This window comes from Cariama cristata, unplaced genomic scaffold (assembly GCF_000690535.1).
Source record: "Cariama cristata isolate BGI_N322 unplaced genomic scaffold, ASM69053v1 scaffold6222, whole genome shotgun sequence".
Lineage (NCBI taxonomy): Eukaryota > Metazoa > Chordata > Aves > Cariamiformes > Cariamidae > Cariama > Cariama cristata.
Genome location: NW_009602006.1, coordinates 25,793 through 46,663, shown reverse-complemented (window position 1 = coordinate 46,663; position 20,871 = coordinate 25,793). Strand labels below are relative to the sequence as shown.

Genomic DNA, 20,871 nt, shown 5'->3' with positions numbered 1-20,871 from the left:
TCATTAGAGACAATAAAACTAGTTAATACTTGTTGAAATTTTGTTTGAATTTTTTTAAATTATTTTTACATAAAAGAAGTACATAAGCTGTACACAGTTTCTTCACACAGGTGCAAGAGAAAGAAGCTCTCTGGTCACACAAATGCCTGCAATAGCGAGCCCTCAAGGTCCACAGATCAGTCATGGAGAAAAAGGAAGAAACAACTTGTATTGGGTTTGCATGGCAATGTTTTGGTAGCAGGAACGCTACAGGGGTGGCTTCTGTGAGAAGCTGCCAGAAGACTTCCCTATGTTCAACAGAGCCAATGCCACCTGGCTCCAAGACAGACCTGCCGATGGCCAAGGATGAGTCCATTGGTGATAGTGACGGTGCCTCTGGGATAATAGATTTAAGAAGGGGAAAAAACAAACAAGCAACTGCACACTGCAGCCGAATAGAGCAGTGAGAGAAATGTGCGAGAGAAAGAACTGTGTAGACCCCAAGGTCAGTGAAGAAGGAGGGGGAGGAGGTGCTCCAGGGACCAAAGCAGAGATTCTCTGCCAGCCCACAGTGAGGCCAGCTGTCCCCCGGCAGCCCACGGAGGTCCATGCTGGAGCAAATCTTCACCTGCAGCCTGAGGAGGACCCCACGCCGGAGCAGGGGGATGCCTGAAGGAGGCTATGACCCCCTGTAGAGTCCACGCTGGAGCAGGTTTTCAGACAGGACTTGTAACCCCATGGCGTACCCACACTGGAGCAGTCTGTGCCTGAAAGACTGCACCCCATGGAAAGGACCCATGCCGGAGCATTTAATGAACTGCATCCTGTGGGAAGGACCCATCTTGGAGAAGTTTGTGGAGGACTGTCTCCCATGGGTAGGATCCCATGCTGGAGCAGCGAAAGAAAAGAGTGTAAGGAGGAAGGAACAGCAGAGACAACATGTCATGAACTGACTGCAATCCCCATTCCCCAGCCCCCTGTGCCACTAGGGAGGGAGGAGGTAGAGAAACTTGGGAGTGAAGTTGAACCCGGGAAGAAGGGAGGAGTAGGGGGAAGGTGTTTTTAAGATTTGGTTTTAATTCTCATTACCCTACTCTAATTTGATTGGCAAAAAATTAAATTAATTTCCTCAGGTCAAGTCTGTTTTGCCCATGATGGTAACTGGTGAGTGCTCTCTCCCTGTCCTTTACTTGACCCAGGAGCCTTTTGTCATATTTTATTGTCCAGTTGAGAAGTGATAGGTCAGCTTGGTGGGCACCTAGCATCCAGCTAAGGTCAACCCACCACAGGACTATGTGACAGTTGTACCTGCTGGAAAGCTTAAGACTCAAGGGCAATGCTGGAGTTCAAACTGAAACAAGTTTTCACATTCATGTATAAAATAGTTTCTTAAGATCTTCTTCAAATAATTTTATACAGTAAAAGCTGTGACATTTTGTCCCAATACTCATTTTCTGTGTATCGTCATTCCTTCAGAGCATTTTGAAGCCTTTTTCAATGTGTTGGTCACTGGCAGACAGCTTATCATGACAGTGTAGAAATAGTATGCTCGATAGGAAAAAGCACAGACTAAGGATTAAGATTCCAATAAAGAAAAGAACCAATCTGTGTATCAGAAATTACCCTTAGCTATAAACACCTATTTCTATTTCAGTCCATGCACATAGTTTTGAATGCCAATGACCTTTGGTGTTTTGATACACCACTTACAATGCTGAAATGCATTTAGTCTTACCTCGTGCTTAATTAACACGGTAATTGGTTATACAATACTACAAATACCACAGCAATGATACAGTCTGCTCAAAGCAACATCTATTTGAAAAAACAGCAAGCAAACAGACCAGATTCTTGCTGTCTTGTTTGTGAATGGTGACAATTCTTCTCTCACTGGAGCCTTCTTGGCTTGCTTGCTTAATGCTGACATCAATGATATCAGGAAAATCACAGTATGTTTGTAAATCCTGCAATAAATATTGGTTATATAATGTCAGTAATAACATAAATAACAACTAAAAAGCCCCACCTATTTGCAGCATTAGAATTCCAAAGCCATTACAAATATAGAACAGAGTTTTCTGTTTATGGGACCATCACTAGGAGCATCAATATAAAAATGCACAAAGATCCAGGAGCTGTGAATGTAAGTATCTGTATACGTGTTGGGTTTTTTCAGTTGTAGATATTTCTTTGCTCTGTAGTATTTGCAGCTTTTTTTTTTTGAGAGAGAGAACTTATTATTAGCATCCTGATTAAAGATGTTTAGAAAGCCTGTTAACAATCCAAAATGTCATGGCTTCATTCAGAGTGATACAAGCTGCAAAATCTGCTACCAAATAGATGCATGTAGTATGAATGAAGAAAGGGTCTAAGAAAAGATTGTCCCATCAGGCATGGTCATTACCAACTAGATGACTTGAAGCACCGATCCTAATTACATGCAAAATCCAAGACACATTTTCCTTTGATAGCAAGTTCAAGTAGTTTTTGATACTATGATACTCTGTACCACTTCCTTCAGCCTCTCACAAGTCAAATTACAATGTCATATAAATCAAACTTTGTTTTGTTTTCAGTAGAACTGTTCTTCCAAAGCAAATGGATTTTATTCAAGTCAGAATATCCCATTTATATGGCTGCAAGCATATTCTAATACATAAACAGGTGCAATAATCAAGGCTGTAAGACTCAGTTGGTATCAGCTAGGATAAATTAACTCAAATCCACTGAAGTCCCTGAAGCATTGTTTGTTCATGTGGTTGTTGGAAATTTGAATTTGCAAAACAAATTTCTTCACAATCTATCCCACGTATGTCATTCCTGCCCTCAAAAAGATAAAAATTTTGTTTCAATTCAGTGTTTTAATAAAGATTCATCAGTATAGTTTCCTGAAACAAGACTTATGATCACATTTACAAGCAGCCTTATTAATTTACTAAGTTTTCATAACCAGTTTTATACACAGTTTCGAGACCAGTGAAAATATATGCAGGCTACACCATATCTCTGTCAATAAGTGGGATGATAATATTATTAATTATGAAAAAATAATCTGGCAATCTCTATAATAAATATGATCAGTTTAAACACTACTCTTACTAAAGGCTTGGTTGCCAGGCCCAAACAGCATAGTATGCATAAATTTTGCACACCTAAAACTAGAAACTGGAAAATCTGACATTTATGTTAGCTCCTGCCAGAGCAACTGGCACTTACAGGCCAATTAGGAAAGGCAGCAGGTTGATACATAACAACTATGAATGAGGTAACCAGACCTAATGTCAATCTACAAATATGCTAAGAAGAACACACTTTAAAAATCTGTGTATGTAATCAGAGGGACTTTTTTCGCTAAGTATTACCAAAAAAAATAGCATTTTTTACAAATTATTATAGTACAGTGTAAAAATAAAACCTTTTGTAGTTTGGTCTTGACTGCTATATATCATGCATCAAAACTACGAAACTAATGGATGGAATTATTTTGGAAATCTGACGTGCTTCACTTTGCATTTAATTTTACCTTTGGAAAATCCTCACACTCTCAATGTATAGTGCTATCAGTTTGTATCAGATTCTGGTAAATTCAGAAAAATAGTCATGATAGGAAATCACACACAGAAGAAATAATGGTGATAAATAAAAAAGCAACAGCACATGATTAGTAGCACTTACTGGAACCATTTATCATCTAATTCCATAAAAAAGAGTATATGGACTCTGCAGTATGGAAACGTCACTTTAAATTTGCTAGTTCAGACACTGGTAGGAGTTTAACTGCAGCAGGAAAGAGGCACGAGGAAATTTACCTCAGTTTTGGAGTACTTAAAACCCTGCTTTCAAAAAGAATTCGAGAAATTTGTGCATTTTACCTATACCTGGGGGCAGGGTCATTACTTTTCCACATTGTTTTTTTTTTTTTTACAGTAATGAAGGTTTAACACTGAATTTCTCATTTGTCGAGCACAGAAGCTTTACATGTTCAAGTATTGACTTTCTTCTAATACTTCAATAAAAAAATGACTTTAAAATCCTGCACTGTTTAAGTCAATACATTTCTGTGAGCCTCAGCCATACGGAAATTGTATCATCACTGTGAAATAAAATTTACCTACCAAATTTAAATGGGGTAAATCAGAACTTCTAACATAAGCTAATCACTCTGTTACATGATAAACTGCACAATTATCAAAATAATAAAAGAAATTACCTGCTCTGCCAGTGTGTCACAGTCTTTAAGTTTTCCTCTTGAGCACTGAATTCCACCATTTCCAGTTATTACAATGGTTGCAAAACGTTCCTCTCCAGAAAGATCTCCACCAGGTTCTTTTACTTCAAAAACCTCTGAATAGAAGGCAGACTGAAGGGTTTCCAGATTTATAAGATACTTAAGTTTCAAGTTTCTGGCAGTAGCTTTGCATTGGCCAAACTGTTGTATAAATTTGCGGAACCTGTACCTTATTCTTTTTCGCGTCAAAATATGGTAGTCTTGGATTTTTGCTCGCACACATTTAGGCAAAAACATTTTGTAGCTGTGAATACATAACCAGCAAAAAAACTACTGATTTTATCCATTAAATCCAGCAAAGATAATTAGTTCTGTGCTAAACAAGTCAACATGAAAATATCTTTTTCTCTAAATGTAACCTTAATCTTTAACAGATTAAGGTTAGCAGAATAACAAGGATCCTTTCTTCAATCTGTAGTATATTCTTTCAAATACTTTCTTCTTCTGTTTTCCATTTTTTCCCCTCATATTACATATATATATATTCAACATATATTACATCATGCATTTTCCATAAATCCAAACATGTCTGTTCTAGTCATTACTGAAGTTTTGAGGTAAGGCAGCAGAAGTTACACAGTTGCTTTGTTTGGTGTAGAAGTTGGGAAGAGGACACTGCACGGTTAGAGGCAACTACACAGACAGAGGACAGATTTCCTGCCTGAAAATATAGGTGGTAGAATACAACACTGGTTGGTTCTCACTGAAGTTCCTATATCACAGCCCATGTTCTATATTACGGGGCAAAAGAGTAGTTTGTCACCTGCAATGAGCTGGCCAATTCGTTGTCTCATTCTGGTTTTAATGAAACCTAGCAGGAGGAGTGAAAAGACAAACATCAAGCATTAAATATTAAGCAGGGACAGAATTAACTCAGCTGGAGTGGAAACTTAGGTTGATACACCAAAGTGAATTGATAAACTCAAGCAAGTTTAGCAGAGATCTGTGTAAGATGGTTAAGATCCTGACATGATAGAAAAGGCATAAGAGAGCTTGACTTGCTCAGCCTGTAGAAAAGAAGGCTCAAGTAGGGTGTTCTACTGTCTTCAACTAACAGATGGTTATGGAGGAGACTGAATTAGACTCTTCTCAGACATGCACAGTGAAAGGACATGAGGTAACAGAGGATAATCAGTATCACACAGGAGAATGATTAGATATAGAGAAAAATCTTCCCTAACAAAGGTGATCATACACAGGACAAAGCTGCCCAGAGATATGGTGGAATCTCCATCCCTAGACATTTTTAGAACTTGTCTGGACGAGGCCCTGAGTACCTTCATCTAACTTTGAAACTGGTCCTGATCTGAACAAGGGGTTGGATCTGATGACTTCCACAGGCCTCTGCCAACTCAAATTATTGCTTACATCCTTTCCCACATGAGTAGCTGCGGCCTTACCTCTCATTAAGAGAACCAAATCCATGTACCCAAAAACATGAATCGCCATCATGATACAAGCTTTCTATTAATTCCTAGTTTACACGGCAGGCAAGTTTATGGAATCACTATGCTAGACTAAATCAATTGCCAACAGCTGAACTTCTCCTCCCAGATGCTAATGTGCAAAAATAGTTTTTAGAGATCAGATAGGTGTGATACAGTTATGAAGTATGGAGTCACCTGACTGAATTGTAAATAGCCAGTGGGGTTTGGTCCTTTTCTTTGGCCACTCTCATCATATCCAGAACAGCCATTCCAAGGCATTCTTCTTGTGTTTCATGAGTAACAGGCATCTGTATCCATCCACCCAAAAAATCATCTCGCCACTGAGGAAGAAGAATGCAAGAAAGCAAACTAAAACTGTAGCACTGCTGCTTATCAATGAAAGTTTTTTTATGGTGTAGGTTTTGTTGTCTTTTTTTTTGTTTCCTTTTTTTGTTTTGTTTTGTTTCTTTTCAAAGAAACCAATCTACATTAGAAATAATCAAGCAAATCATACCTGTGCAAATAGGTAAGACATGACAAGATCATCAAGAACAGGGCTTTCTGCACCTCGAAGAATGCCATACCGATATGCTCTGCTGGTGCCATTGCAATACCAGTGGGGAAAATAAAACCTGTTAGGAAATATGTAAGCAAACATCAATAAACAGGTACTTTCATTTACCAACACCAGACATTATTGCTTTCATAGACAAGTAATTAGTGCCGGCTGGTTTGGAGGACCAATATGAAGCCACAATTAGTCAATGGGAGGCTTTGGATCCAGTTCTTGGTGTCTTAGAGTACTACAACATTTAAGCAGGGTGATAAGCTGTACTGATAGGAATAAGGAGCTCTGCAAAGTTATCCTCATTAATCAGAATACAGAGAATTTTGTGTTCCTGTCTTCCAGTTTCCTTTGAGACAGTTCCTAAAGAAACACTCAGGCCACATTATGCAATGTAAATAAACGAAACCTTTTACATGAGGAAAACGGTGACTGTAGATTTAGATGTCTACATTCAAAAATCAGGTTAGAGAAAAATGGTTCTATTGCAGACATCTGCCTGACTACACAGGATAATTACTCCGCATTTCAGAACTGCAACTAATTTCAAATAGGCGAGAACAGAGGAGATGGGATGTATCATTATTAAGAAAAATATTATTTTTACTTCTGCTATATTTTTTATTGTTTGTTTCTTCAATCTGACATGGCAAACATATGGTATCGAGACAATCAGTAAAATATGTTATTCATACCTCCTCCAGTAATTTTGATTCTTTTTTCTATCTCTTATCCAGATACCATGAATCTGTCCATAACTTCTTCGAGAATCTATGGTTCAACTAAATATCTTACTGGTTGTGTTTTCTCACATAGGTTTGTTGTACCATGAAAAGTGCCTAACATTTGATTTAGATTACCTTATCCGGTAAATTAGGATGAGTCTGGTTGCTTCATCGACATGGAAGATGTGATTTGGGGGATACCACATTCTCTCTGTTTCACTCATGAGTGCAAACATGTTATGATACACTGGCATGATACCTAAACAAAGAACAATGAAGCAAACATTTATAGGAAATTGTTTTCACAAAGAATCAACCTTATTAAAAAAAATATTGTGGGTTAAAAGCAGCAGATTAGCACATGATCTCCAACTCTTCGTTGCACTGTTCTATCACTGTCAACAGCATTGCAGTCGTCACCCCACAACCTGCAGATTGCTTTTGCTCATTTATTTTCTCACTCTTCCTTCATGTTCTCTGACTGTAGACTGTGTTCACCTGTTATCCTATACTTCACTGTTAGATTACAAGGTTTTTTCTGCATGGCATTTAATACAACAGCTTCTTAGCCTGTTAGTTTAGTAATATCTAAGAATAGCACATTACCTTTCTTCTTATATTTTCCAAAAACAGCTCTAGGCATTGATCTTAAGATTTCAGAATGATGAAAAATTAGAAGAAAAACAATACAAAGAAAGTCATCACGACTAGGACAACCACCTGCCATTTATATTTTAGTAGCTCAGTTGAGAACAAAACCAAACATACACTGTTAATCAAGCAAAACTGGAAAATATTTTTCCCCTCAACAATTCAGGATTGTTTTAATGAGAATTGACAAGAATCCTCCTTAATCACAAACTATGGAAATCAGCTGAGCATCAATGCTTCAGCAGCACCAGAATTTTAATTTGGCTTTGAGGCTCCCAGCTCAAAGTACAGCCTAACATGACAGATGTCACAGTATTGTACTGTGCTGCAGTGTTATGTGATGCATTTACACAATGTTAGTGCTATGATTTAGAAAACAGCTTAAATGTCTGAGAATTGACAGCTCAAAAGGATGAGCTTCAACCACTGACAAAGATATTTTGAAGCCAGGAAGAGATACAGGTCTAGAGGTCAGAGAGTAGGATGAAAACTACAGTGTGAAAGTCACAGTAGGTCATAACAGAAGAAAACTATGTTTACATTAAAGCAAGATGCTTTTGGGGAAGGAAGCAAAAAACATTAAAAAAATAACAGATAGAGAGAACAAAAGTAACTGAAATGATGCTGAGAGACAAAAAAAATTGAGGGAAAGGCAAAGTACCCACAACCTTGCTCAAAGACTTACAATGAAATCAATGAAGTGCATAAAAGACACTAGGAGAGAAAAAAACCACCTTCTTTCTTTCTGTTCTGAACAACATCTAGGTAACTACTGAAGGGAGCAGACGCAAATTTGGTTCACCACATCTAAAGTGCATGTAAGAGAATCAGTTAGACACAACCAATCAACCCCACAAACAAAACTGCATAGGCTTGTGGAAGAAAAAGAAATTCAGTCTTAAATAACAACTAGCTTAGATTTGTTACAAAATGGGGTTTGTCTCTGTAGGGAGCCAGCAAGAGGGCTAACAAGAGGTCTACTGTGCAGATGTCAGATTAAACTGCAGAAATCTATAGGGTAGTCATCTGACACTTGGTTAAACTAAAGCTCACCAAAATATACCAGAACTACAGGTCCTAACACATGATTGTCTATGAAAAGGAGTCATAGACTTACAGGAAGTTACAGAAATGGAAAGCATGATGTAAAGTAACCAAAGAGAAATCAAAACTAAACAAAACCCTCACAGGAATAACCTTAAAGGGCTAAGTAACTGAAGGACTGGCTGTAAATGTAGATGTTGCAAATTTACAGTGCAGTAAGACATATTTGATCCATCAGAGTTTTGACAAGTATCAAATTAACTCAATTTTATGGAGTTAGAAAGAAATCTAACCCATGCAACCAAACATGGTTCTCATTTGATGTGTGAAGTAGAATCAATTAGATTACATTACAGATCAGTTGTCTATAAAGCAGTAACAACTGACTTAGTTTTAAGACAGTGTGGTGTCTGTATCCCAGATAATTTCAGATGAATTACAGTATAATGCATGTGAAACACCGGCCTATTTCAGCATTCTAGCCAGATGCTAAACACCATTCAAGGCAACGCTGAATATTTACCTAGCCTCAACAATACACTTCCCCTAACTACTAGCAATCCCACATAAGCACACTGAACAAGAAAAAAAAAAATTCCAAGTCCTACTCTTAAATTCAAATGTTAAGCTGCCGTATTTCACCAAATATATTACAGACATCACCATCCCCCCAAAAGAAAATCAAACCAGAACAAAAAAACCCACAGATATTTCAATCCAGATCATATCATTGCCATTCCGAAACTTTAACTAAGCAAGGAATATGACTTTGGAATTCCGCCTACAAATCAGAAATGTTGGCATTAACAACAACAAAAAAATAATCCTCTTTGCTGTCTTCTTATGTATGAAAAGTAAACTGTGCACTCATCCATCCCTCATGCTTTAGCATTTATACTTCTGAATGGTAACTGGTACCTTTCACTGCCAGTGCTGAATGACATATAGACCGTTCATGTTTTTCAAGAAAAGGAGTTAACGCTTTTCTTCTTTTTCTCTCCCCCTTAAGAATTATGCATTTGTGTCAGAATATTACATTACACTTAAAAAAGTTCAACGATTATACAAATAGAGCAAATCCCCTTATTATTCTTGAAAATTGTCCACAAAAGTCTGATGAAAGCAGAGAGGTCAGAAACGTCTCTTTTCATGAAATTCTGACCACCACTAATAATTGCAGGGACTTTTCAAGTGAATGGTAACTGCAGTATTTAAGTGATTTGTCCAGAAACAACAAAAACCAGAAGCCTGGGGTGGGGGCAGGGCGGGCTGGATGTAGTGGTGAGGTAGGGAACCAAAGTCTTCCAATGAAGCCTAGACATGTCAACAACAGTGAAAACTGAGAAATGTATTTTCAACACAAGTAAAATCAGAAGAGCTGTTCACAACAGGTACTAAAAAACCTTCCCTGGATTTCTGCACTGCACTAATCATGCTATCAAATCAATCAATGATTAATTAGGAGTGGAGTCAGTGACTCAGACATACTAAAATTGAACTGTTCATTTTGCTTCTCCAACAAGGGCTATTAAACATATTTTCTGGACTATTTCAAAGATAAAAACATTCCTATCTCTTGCCAAGTATTTTATTTACTACATAAAGCTAAACAAAGGAGCCTCATCATGCTATACAGGCTGTCAAGTAACATCATGAAAGGCTGTAACACAGCAGAAGCTGTATCACTCAAGCCTCAAAAATTTGCTAGTAGTCTCTTCCTCTCCTCATTATGATTTTAGAGCTCCACATCCAGACAAGTCACACTACTTCATTTAGCCTGAAGCAGCTAAGAAAATGCAGCTTTTCTGTATTTCCTCCTTTGATGGCATTAGGTACCCCTTCACCCACACAATATGTTTTCATTAGGTAATGTCCCTCTGTAACGAAAAAATAAAAACCAGAAACTGTAAATCACAGAAAGCCATGACACCACTATGAAATGTGGAAGCCATGTGTAATCTACAGTAGAAACACTGTCTTATGAAACTGTCAATTCAAACATAAATAAAGTCATTAGACATACACAGATGAAAGCAATTAGTTGCATGGAGTTAATGATTAAAAATGATTTTAAAATCTCCAATTTTCAAAGTCTAACACAGTATTAGGCAGTTCTCACACACAACTGACAAGTAAACTACCGAAAACTTATGAAGTCTTGCACATACCAGATGGAAAATTGCTTGGCTTTTCCTACATAAAAATAGTATGTTACTCTCATGTTTCATAGAAACTGGAGGCTTACGGAACTCTGACCCCACATTCAATGTTGTTATCCTGTCAACAAAATGTTTTCTGAATAGTTAATCAAAGCACGTTTCCTTTCTTGGCAAACCAGAATTGCCCAGAGTTCTGACTAATTCACTCCTCACCATGGGTGGCTGGGGCAGTGTGTTGCGTGTGGATTTTCAAGGAAGGCTATAACTTAAGAAAAAAACCAAAACAACCCTCTCTCAACTCCACCCCCCTCACCCCCACAATGGACGGTTATAATCAATGATAACCCTGAGCCATGTGAATTCTTGAAATTCAGCATGCTGAGGATAATTGTGTTTAAAATTCTCTAGCTACTAACAAGGAATCTCCTCTGAACCTTACAAGCAAAGAGGTATTACAGATCATCACAATCATCACATTATGCAACACAGTCACTCCCTTGAAAATGTTTAATTGACTGCAGACACTGTCAGTGCTTAGTCACATCAAATGTTTTGAAACAGTGTTTTTGCTTTGGTAAAAATAAAAATTCTCTGCTATCTTACGGCTTTCTGGGAGGCACCACCAGATTTCCAAGGAAAATACCATGCAAATCAGATGGGTGACAATCAAAAGCTCCTAGGTGGAGTTTCAGCAGATCAACAGTAAAAAAAAAAAAAAACCTACAACAAAAACCCAACAACAAACACAGAAGCCAACAAATTCAAGGTCTTTTGCTAACTGCTAGCTGCCTGTAGCTCAGCAACCCAGTCAGGATTATCCAACTGGTTCCCTCTTGGGATTCTAGTTCCACTGAAAAGTTAAGATTTCAGGGTTTAATGATCCTAACAGAAGGGGAGGGGGGGAAATCAGAACAAAAGCCTCTCAGAAAGCAGATAAATAAAGTCAGATATGTCCTACAGAAATTTAGGGTTCATATATGCCAGGGGGACAAGCCATGGCAGAAATGCAAGATGCTAAACAAAACTATGCTCCTTGGTTGACTCTGCCAAAACATTTTTCAGTGTGCTATTTAAATGTTATAGTTACATTTAAAGTCACTAGCTCTCCACAACTTGCTATAATTTATTAAGATTTTCAAGAACGCAGCACAAATTTATTTGGCCAAGACCAAAGCAATGCTTTGCTTATAACTGTAACTGTTTTAACTGTGATTTACAAACTTACTTACCCAGCGTAACATAAAAATACGTTCACTTTGTTAACTTTAATTAGTAACAATTTAGATTATACATACACGTGATGCATATATTTTTCACTCATTTTCAGCTGAGGGAATAAATCAACAAATTGTTAGTTTAAAAATTAAAAGAAAATTATTCTTCCATGTAACAGTGGTCCTGTGTATAATGTGTTATTCTGGTAAGCAGCAGTGTACAGTCCACAGTTGTTTGGTTTTTTTGTTGTTGCTGCTGTTGGGTTTTTTTAAGTCACTTTCTCTGATGATAAAAACTCTTAAATCCACTTACAAGAGACTGGGTAGTAATTTGCAAAATTATTGGTATAGTGTAGTTACGCTAATACAGTATGCAATATATCCTTCTTTCTGTATACAAATAAATACATCCAAGATTCAAACTCAAATACTTCGGATGTTCCCAGTAGTCTGTATCTGATTTACCTACACCACAACAAAATTCAGTTCGTGTTATTTTCAATTACAGCTGCTAATTTTTGAACACAGGTTTCTAGATTTTTTCTATAATTTACACTTCAAGTAAAACAAAAATTATAAACAAAGTTTATAGTTACTCTGTAAACAATCACATTTACTTATTCTGTAAAATATCACATCAAGCTTGCATTATCACTCTCTCACATCAACTCTGGTGGCTTTCCTGAACCATTACTACTACTTGTGTTTGAATGGCCTTGATCGCTTGACAGTTTTATAAACTGATTGTAAACACATTAAACACAGCTTAAAAGAGAAATTTCATTTAAGATTATTTGAGAGAGAAGTGAAAGTGAAAGGGTTTAAGATCATGATTTGAGAAAACAAGTCTCTGATACTGAATTTAGAAGACACATCTAACACAATGATTCCACAACCTCTAGAACATTTTCTCCATCATATTTCATTTCCACCATCAGTTAGTTCCACTTTCTCTCTTAGGCTGAGAGTAAAGATTTTCCTTTTTTTTGGTGTGACATTCGTAATTTTTTACATGGCAACTAACATACTAGTTAACATATAAGAGTTGAACCATGACAATGACCAGTCAATTTAAACTTAATTTCAAATCACTTCATTTATTCTTGTATTTCTGGTTAAAAAATGTGATACTCAGTTTCATGTTCAGACAGTTTTCCATATTAAAATATGAACCTACAAAAAGTTTCATATTTATTACATTATTCAAAAAATGGGAAGTTGTTTTTAAATAAAGTAAGAAAAGGCTTAACTTTGGCATGTGTGCCTTTAACTGGCATGCAATTGCAGAATAATATTTAGACCGACTAATATTTATATAGCCAATACATGCCATATACAACAGATCTAAAGTCAAGTCAGCACAGACTGGAAAATCTTCAATTGATTGAACTGTGCAAAAGGTACATAACAACATTGCCTCTGTGACTGCTGATGTTTGCCTAGAGCCAGTCCTGCTTGCCACCAATAACAAACAGTCATACTTTGATGTAACTAGCTCTGCTATCGAAAGATCTAACAATTGCTCAGAAGACACAGAAAGTTCATTAACAATTACCAAGTTTGTTATATTTTGGACATGCCTACTACCTGAACCACTGTCTTCTTTATGAGGTATTCTGATTCATAGCTAACTCCTGAAAGACGAGTCTTGCCAACATTATTTGACTGTACAGGCTTTGCAGACCTATGGGTTCTGCTGTACAACCACTAAACCTCCTAGAAAGAACAGAATATAATAAGAAGAGGTATCTCATGATTTAAGCACTAAAAACTGTTATGAAAGAGAACAAAAAAATTGCAGCCATTTTAGCCTTTTCCACCAACTATAAATAAATGAAGTTACAAATTCCTTTGAGAAAAAAAGTTGTATAACACTGCCATAGTAGCTGCCAGGCAGAAACCACTCTTCAGAGGACTTTGCCTACCTCAGCTCCACAAGGATAAAGGCTCAACATGATAAAACATTTTATTTATACAAGTATAAATCACTACTGATATACTTCAGAAACTCTGGTGAAGAATGCTGAAACAATAGAAAAATATAAAAACAACTTGACAAGGAGTACTTTCATACAAAATTATTTTTAAAACAGTCAAGTATAAAAGCATACATCTAGGAGCTACGTACTAGCCATACCAGCAAAACAGAAACTGGTACCCTAGAAAGCTAGAAGCCTTGAGAAGGACTGGTTAGGTCTGACAAAACAAGTAATAGAGTATGAAGGCTTCAGACTATGTCACAGGAAACAAGACTAATTGGATTTGTGGATTAGCAGGAACTGGATTTTGTGTGTTTGTGATGTGGGTGAGAAGAATATCATACATGGCCTGGGCTGCACGTTTTCCTGGTAAACTGGGGATAGTGCAGAAGATAGGCAAAAAATTAAAAGTTATGACATGTAAGCTGAAGAAATCAACCAATTTAAGTTTTATCAAAAAGAAGACATAAAGATTATTTGATTATGGCACATAAATATCTCCCTAGGTTTGGTGATGAGGAAAGGAGAAGAAAAGTATAGCTTGAACAAACATCTGAAAACTGAAGCAAGGAAAATTCGTACCAGAGAAAAAGGAAGAAAAAAATGGACAGACCAGCAAAACCAGTAGAAACAACTAATCAAACTACCAAGGTAGTTACTATTCTAGTGAACTCAGACCAGGTTGGGAGATTTTCTGGAACATGAGCTTTAACTAACTGATTCATTAGAACAGTAACTGAAAAATTTTTGTTCAGATGACTTGTTATTCCCCTATCATGAAAAAACATCTAGTCAGATAGGAAGCTAACGAAGCAAGACACCTGATGTCATGGTGGATGATACAGTACATTCTTTCAGAGACCACGTTATTTTGAACATATTGAATTTGACGGATACAAGCCCCCATCACTTTAATATTCTGGCAAGTTGGTACATTAATATTTAAGTTAAACAAAGAAGCATTTTTTCCCACCACATCTAGTAAAATTGTTCTCTATTTCACTCCCTCAGCAATACCCTTAGTGACTACAACAGTATTTATAAAAAAATATTTATCACTGAATGTAAAAATTCAATACCACTTTAGCGCTCAGAAAGAACCTACCCCTCTCCTTATACACCTTTAGATACTGTACCTGAGCATCCAAACTAAGCCGATAAATCTAAAAGAGGCAAAACTGAAGCCCAAAAAACATGGGCACCAAGGCTAAGAAATCTATCCTTACTACAGAAATGAGTATGGGCATATTTTCTCCAGCTGGGAGACAACACTTTTTTGTTGTTGTTGTTGTTCAACTAGCGGAAAGAGACTATAGAACCTTGGGGACACAGTGGAAGATATCTGGAAGATCTTGATTTGAGTCACCATCAAAAAGATACCTTAACTTCGAGATCACTTTCAGGCCCATCTGTCAAACTCAGACCTACAAGGTCATTAGAGCAGCAGAATCCCATACAGCTAAAATTTTACAAACCTCTGAATGCCATACTGCTCACTGATGGCCTTCCAGAATGAATCCCAGGCAGTGCTTACCAGCCTAAAGCTCTCATATTACATGAAAAGCAACCTCACAAACTCGCATCCTACGTCAGACTCCGCCACACCTAAAGAACTCCAAGGAACAACAGGGCTTAAACACAGAAGAATCTTTGTGAAACTAGCACATACAAGCAAATTACCAACTCACAGCATGCAACTCAGTCAGGACAAGACATTCAACAGCACAAAAAAACCTGACAGATCCCTCCCAAAAGTAAAGTCATTAAAACTGTATTTTAAAACAATATAGCAAAAGACAAAATCACAAAAGTATAAGATGTTTGGAGATAAAATGCAGTTAGTCAGCAGCTTCATATCTGTAATCCACTGGAAAAAAAAGATTTGGCATTACCAGCTCTTCTTTTAAATTCCTTTGCACCTGAAATGCAGCACTTGGAAAACTAAAAGACAAATCCAGACTTGTACCACTGACAGACCAAAAGAAGATATGGAGAGACTCTGTGCACATGTGTGTGTGCACACATGTGCATGAGGAACAAAAAGACAATAATTTTAATATCCAAATTTTACTGGAATTAATTTTTTATTCACAGATTCAATGTACTTTTGCAATGAAAAATGCATGCACAAAATACACACCTGAATTATTTTACTATGGGTCTCAGCACTTATTTATATTAAGCTCTGGATAAATGTAACAATTCAAAGGCATTCTTTGATATAAACATGTGGGGGGTTTTTTATTTATTTATTTCAAATATACTACCCTGTCGTTTACTTACTTTATTTCCCAAACAATTACAAAAAGCATTAACCACACACACACAAGCAGTCATGTTATATCTAATAGAATAGTTTCCATCTGCAAAGTGGTTAAGCAGGTATAATATACAATATACACATAACTTCCAGGACAAAACTGTTTTGCAGGGTTGCATCAGAAAGTAATTCAGGCCATTTCCAGGTCCTGCTGTGATTTAACTATTGAAACTATATCTCAGCTCAATGAAAGAAGACTTGCAGGTAAAGAATAGTATACCCTCAAATCATTTGAAAAAAGATGGCAGTCACCCAGTTATAATCTCAGTTTCACAACCATTCTGACAGGAACAGTTTTGTAGGCTGGTGCTAATTACTTCTGATATTGCTTATTTCTGAAAGAACAGAGAAATTAGCATTGCAGTTAAAATGCCACCATTTTGACAAGCTCTGGATTATTAAAAAAAAAAAAAACACTTTAAGTTGAATTTCACTCCTTCATCAAGAAAACCATTATGTATATACTTACCACAGGCTTGACAGGCAACAGTGCAAATCTCTTCTGCAACATATTCTCCAGCTGGAAATTGAAGGTAATCTCCTCCTGTCTTCCCAGGAGAATGATAAAGGTACACTTGAAGCAACGGTTCTGTCTGCTTGGGTGTACTGGTATTCCCATGGATGTCACCATTCTGGTGGATGGTAGAAGCTTCTGTACCTTCCATATTTGTCATTGTAAGACAGGCCATTGTTTGTTTCGGTTCTGTTCAGAGCATTTGCCTAAAAGAAATGTAAGGAGCACTTTTTGACTAATGGTATTTGGTTTTGCAGTAACTGAAACACATGGTCACCACTCACCTGTGGTATGAAAGAGCTCATCATTAACAAAATTGCTTTCACCTGTATTTCTTAGCAGACAAGTCTCCAAGTGGACACACTCTGTTTTCCCTTCTTTGCTCCGTTCAGAGATCATTGCATCAACACAACAGAAACATTAAACATGGCAAAAAATTTAATTACTGTTCATCCAGAATATTTAAAATATGACCTATTCTTCTGATCATTCTAGAAGTTAAGCAATTTGAGACTAAATGTAAATATTCATGTAAAGAATTCCCATGGCTGTATAAAAGGATTTAATACACCCAGAATGGGGCTTTTGTAGGCAAGTTACTCACGGTACCACAGAGGTATTTGTTTGCCAAAGAGGAGTTATGGACCAGGTCCACGCACATCTGAAAGTGGATGTCTGCCATAATCAAGATCCAGTGAAAGTGAAAAATGGCCTGTCCATTTAACCACGTAACAAGCATGTGCAACAAAATCTGGATGGAATATAAACATCTTGATTTGGAGATCAAAGCTACTAAATATAAAAGATCTGATTCTGGTACCAACGAACAGAGGATTTGATCCAACAGGATTATTTTAATGTTCCTAATCTGGATAATATTTCAAGTCACAGCTTCTAAAGGATGAGGTTAATCATTCCCCATATTGCTCTAACCGCAATTGTCAGCATCTACAATGCAGTATGTTTACATGCAATTATCTGTTGCTGTCTGTACCTCCAATGCACCTGAGGATTAATTTTACCAGCCACACTGGACTGCACTAATTCATCTGGTTCTTTTTAAGTCAACAAGGAAGAAATTAATTAATGAGACTGAAAACCACCACTTATGCAAGAAATTTCATTAAAATGTGGAGCACATACAAAATCCACATGATTTAATAATATGCAGCTTTCACAGCCCCATTCAGGACAACATTTTTTGCTTCTTACGGACAATTTGAGTCATGGGCTCTACCAGTTTTGTGAAATCTAAACTCTCTTCTTGAAAATAATCCTCCCCCACCTTCAGGGTTTTTTGTTTGGTTGGTTGGTTGGAGGTTGGTTTGTTTGGTTGGTTCAGTTTGGAGTTTTTTTGTGGGTTTCTAGGGAAACCCTCCATGTCCAGGACATTAAGCCATACCACTTCAAACATACAACTTTGGAGGTTCAATAATCAGAGTATTCTCTCACTACAGATAAATCCCTGGCTGTTAATTACCTTTTATCACTTGAGAAATCACTGTATGAAACATGAGAGTGATGAAGTCCTTTAAAAAAGTACATCACAAGTCACCCACTTGCTGCTGGTATCCACAGGAGGTCAGACAAAGCATGCACACAAGCAGTGTTGGAACATAATGTATCTGCAATAAAAGCACACAATATTTAAAAAACCTAATGGCTGTGAACAATACATAACGTGTCATTATTTCAGAATTCACATCCATCTTTAGGTACAGATACTGTGACCCACTCCTATCTCATTTGCCCAAATTCCTGCCTTCTTTGCCAAGAACTTTTTGAATTTAGGGTTTTTTAAATACAAAGTTTAAAATCCCAAAATTTTAAAAAATGCATTTTAGGTACTGAGACTGCTCCTCAGTTCTAGCAAGAAATTGGTGTATGAAACAGACACCTGACTTGAAATATAATTACCAGTTCTTTTGCACTCACCATGTTTTTCTTTTCTGTGAATACAGTATCAGTTTAAGAAAACTGTTATGGCATTACATGAAGAAAAGAGAAGTGAAAAAGGAAAAGTAATTACAAAAAGAGACATGGTATGTTCACTTCATGTAGTAACACTCCCTTTAGCCAGAGCAATTAATTCTATTTGAAACCGACAGCAGCCACACGTTTCAATTCATGTGGAACTTAACAGCAACTGTCTCGTAGCAGGAAGAACAAGGGCACACCCACCCTTGCTCTCTTTGCACAACATTTCTGTGGTTGCAAGAAACACCATTTGAAAGTGCTTAAATACAGCAGCAGCTTCCTGCACCAGTGAAAAAATGATAAATTCCCTGTTGTGATCCTCCCAACATAGGAAAGTGCCTGATAGAGAAGCAAAAATGAATTTTAAAACTGAATAGAGGGGGGAAAAATACAATGGAAGTTCAAAGGGGACAGAATTCAGAATGGGAGAACTCTGTAAGTTTTATATTTGATGAGTCTTCGGACAGAAATCTCCCTGGACAGGAGAAATGGCAATCAATACAATTTCCTCAGCATCATGTGCTGCGTCTATGCAGTCTATCATTAGTAACCCAGAAAAAGGAACCCATCCCAATGAGCATTAAATTCAGCTTCTCTCCCCAAGAATTCAGACTGTTATGGCAATGATTAGCATTTCTCCCCTTGCAGTACTGGCTTTAGAGATAAGCAGTTCTGCCTTGTTTGGACAGCTGTGTATTTTGTACACATCTCCAGGGATTCTCCTTCAAATACTGTCTAGCCAGCCAATTAAGATCTGATCTTAAGTCCGGTACAGTCAACGCAAGTTTTCCAGGTCTGTATTAAAGTGCTAGAGGGGGAAAAGGGGGGTTGTTTGCGGCAGACCAGTTTGTCACTGACCTACCAAGCACACATTCCATACACACTGATCTGAGAGCACCAGCTTCAAACAAAGCACAGAACCACCATCTGCTCGTGAAGGTTTCAGATCAAGGGGCATTGCTGGGTATTCTAAACTACTTTCTATTTTAAAAGTACTGTTCAATGCTGACAACTGCCTTGCATTCATCATTCCCAGCTGGGCTCTTCACGTTGAGCAGAGCTGCATGAAGATTTACCTATTATTTACGTAGTTTTCCCATAAACTCCAGATCAACTGTGTAACATCATTAGCTATATAAGACAGCTGATGATGAACTGATGGGACAAACCAGGTTAAGGTAAGAACTCAAGCCACTACTACTCTCTGCTTAGTAGGGCTCAGTGGAATAAGGGTTGCAACATTTTGAATAAGCTCAGTGACACTGCAGCTTGCATTTCAAATGCAAAAATTGAATAAAGCAGCCTAATATCAAGTCTATCTTTCTTCACATGACAAACAGAAAAATAATTCCTTGTTTATGAAAGAGGAGCTCATAGCTCTGGACAAAACACAAGGAAATTCTGAGATTAAAAACTCCAAGCTGAAAAGGCTCATGGTGGTTATAGTAACATACTTCTCTCTCTCTCTTTAAGGAGACAGTCAACCACTTTTTCTTCAGCACACATTTACAGACATACCTATTTATAGGATCTGCATCGAGATTTATAAGATCATTAGTTTACATACTTTCAGGCTGAGTAAGTCTCATCTGACAACCTGTTCTTTTACCAGCAGAATTGCAAAGAATGTTACCTACATTCCTGACTGTACCAATCTGACAGTGCACCATACTGCCAGTCACCTAGCTCCCACATTTCCTCTTCCCCTCCCAATTTCTTCAAGTCTACACCAGCTTACATTTCTGGCAGCTGCAAGGATTTAAACACCCAATCCCAAAATGAACTTAGAGTCTAACAAAACTCAGTGAAAATAAATTAGTCCATCATCTCCAGGTTGCCATTTTATGCAAAGAACACAATACAGAACTTGTTATGCAGAGGTGGTTCTACGACCTGAAACAGTCATTTCTGAGGAAGCCTTCAGAATTCCTATAAATACAGTTAGTGTTTATTCTGCCTGTGTCACTTAATACCTTAAATACTCAATTTACTAGCAAGAGAGGAGGAAGATGAAAATAGCATTTCCTAT

At 37.3% G+C, this 20,871-nt stretch overlaps 1 protein-coding gene across 1 annotated transcript; it reads right to left on the bottom strand.

The window, feature by feature from the left end:
• Window positions 1-1,823: 1,823 nt before the first annotated feature.
• Window positions 1,824-18,492, bottom strand: LOC104157262 (tyrosine-protein kinase JAK2-like; the record flags this gene model as incomplete). The annotated part of the gene is made up of 7 exons (XM_009694545.1): window positions 18,425-18,492; window positions 16,821-17,071; window positions 7,120-7,243; window positions 6,209-6,326; window positions 5,890-6,035; window positions 4,190-4,511; window positions 1,824-1,943 (listed from the first exon to the last, which is right to left on the bottom strand). Coding segments are annotated over exons 2-7 (1,050 nt in total), but the record flags the coding sequence as incomplete, so codon positions are not given.
• Between the last annotated feature and the right edge of the window lie 2,379 nt (window positions 18,493-20,871).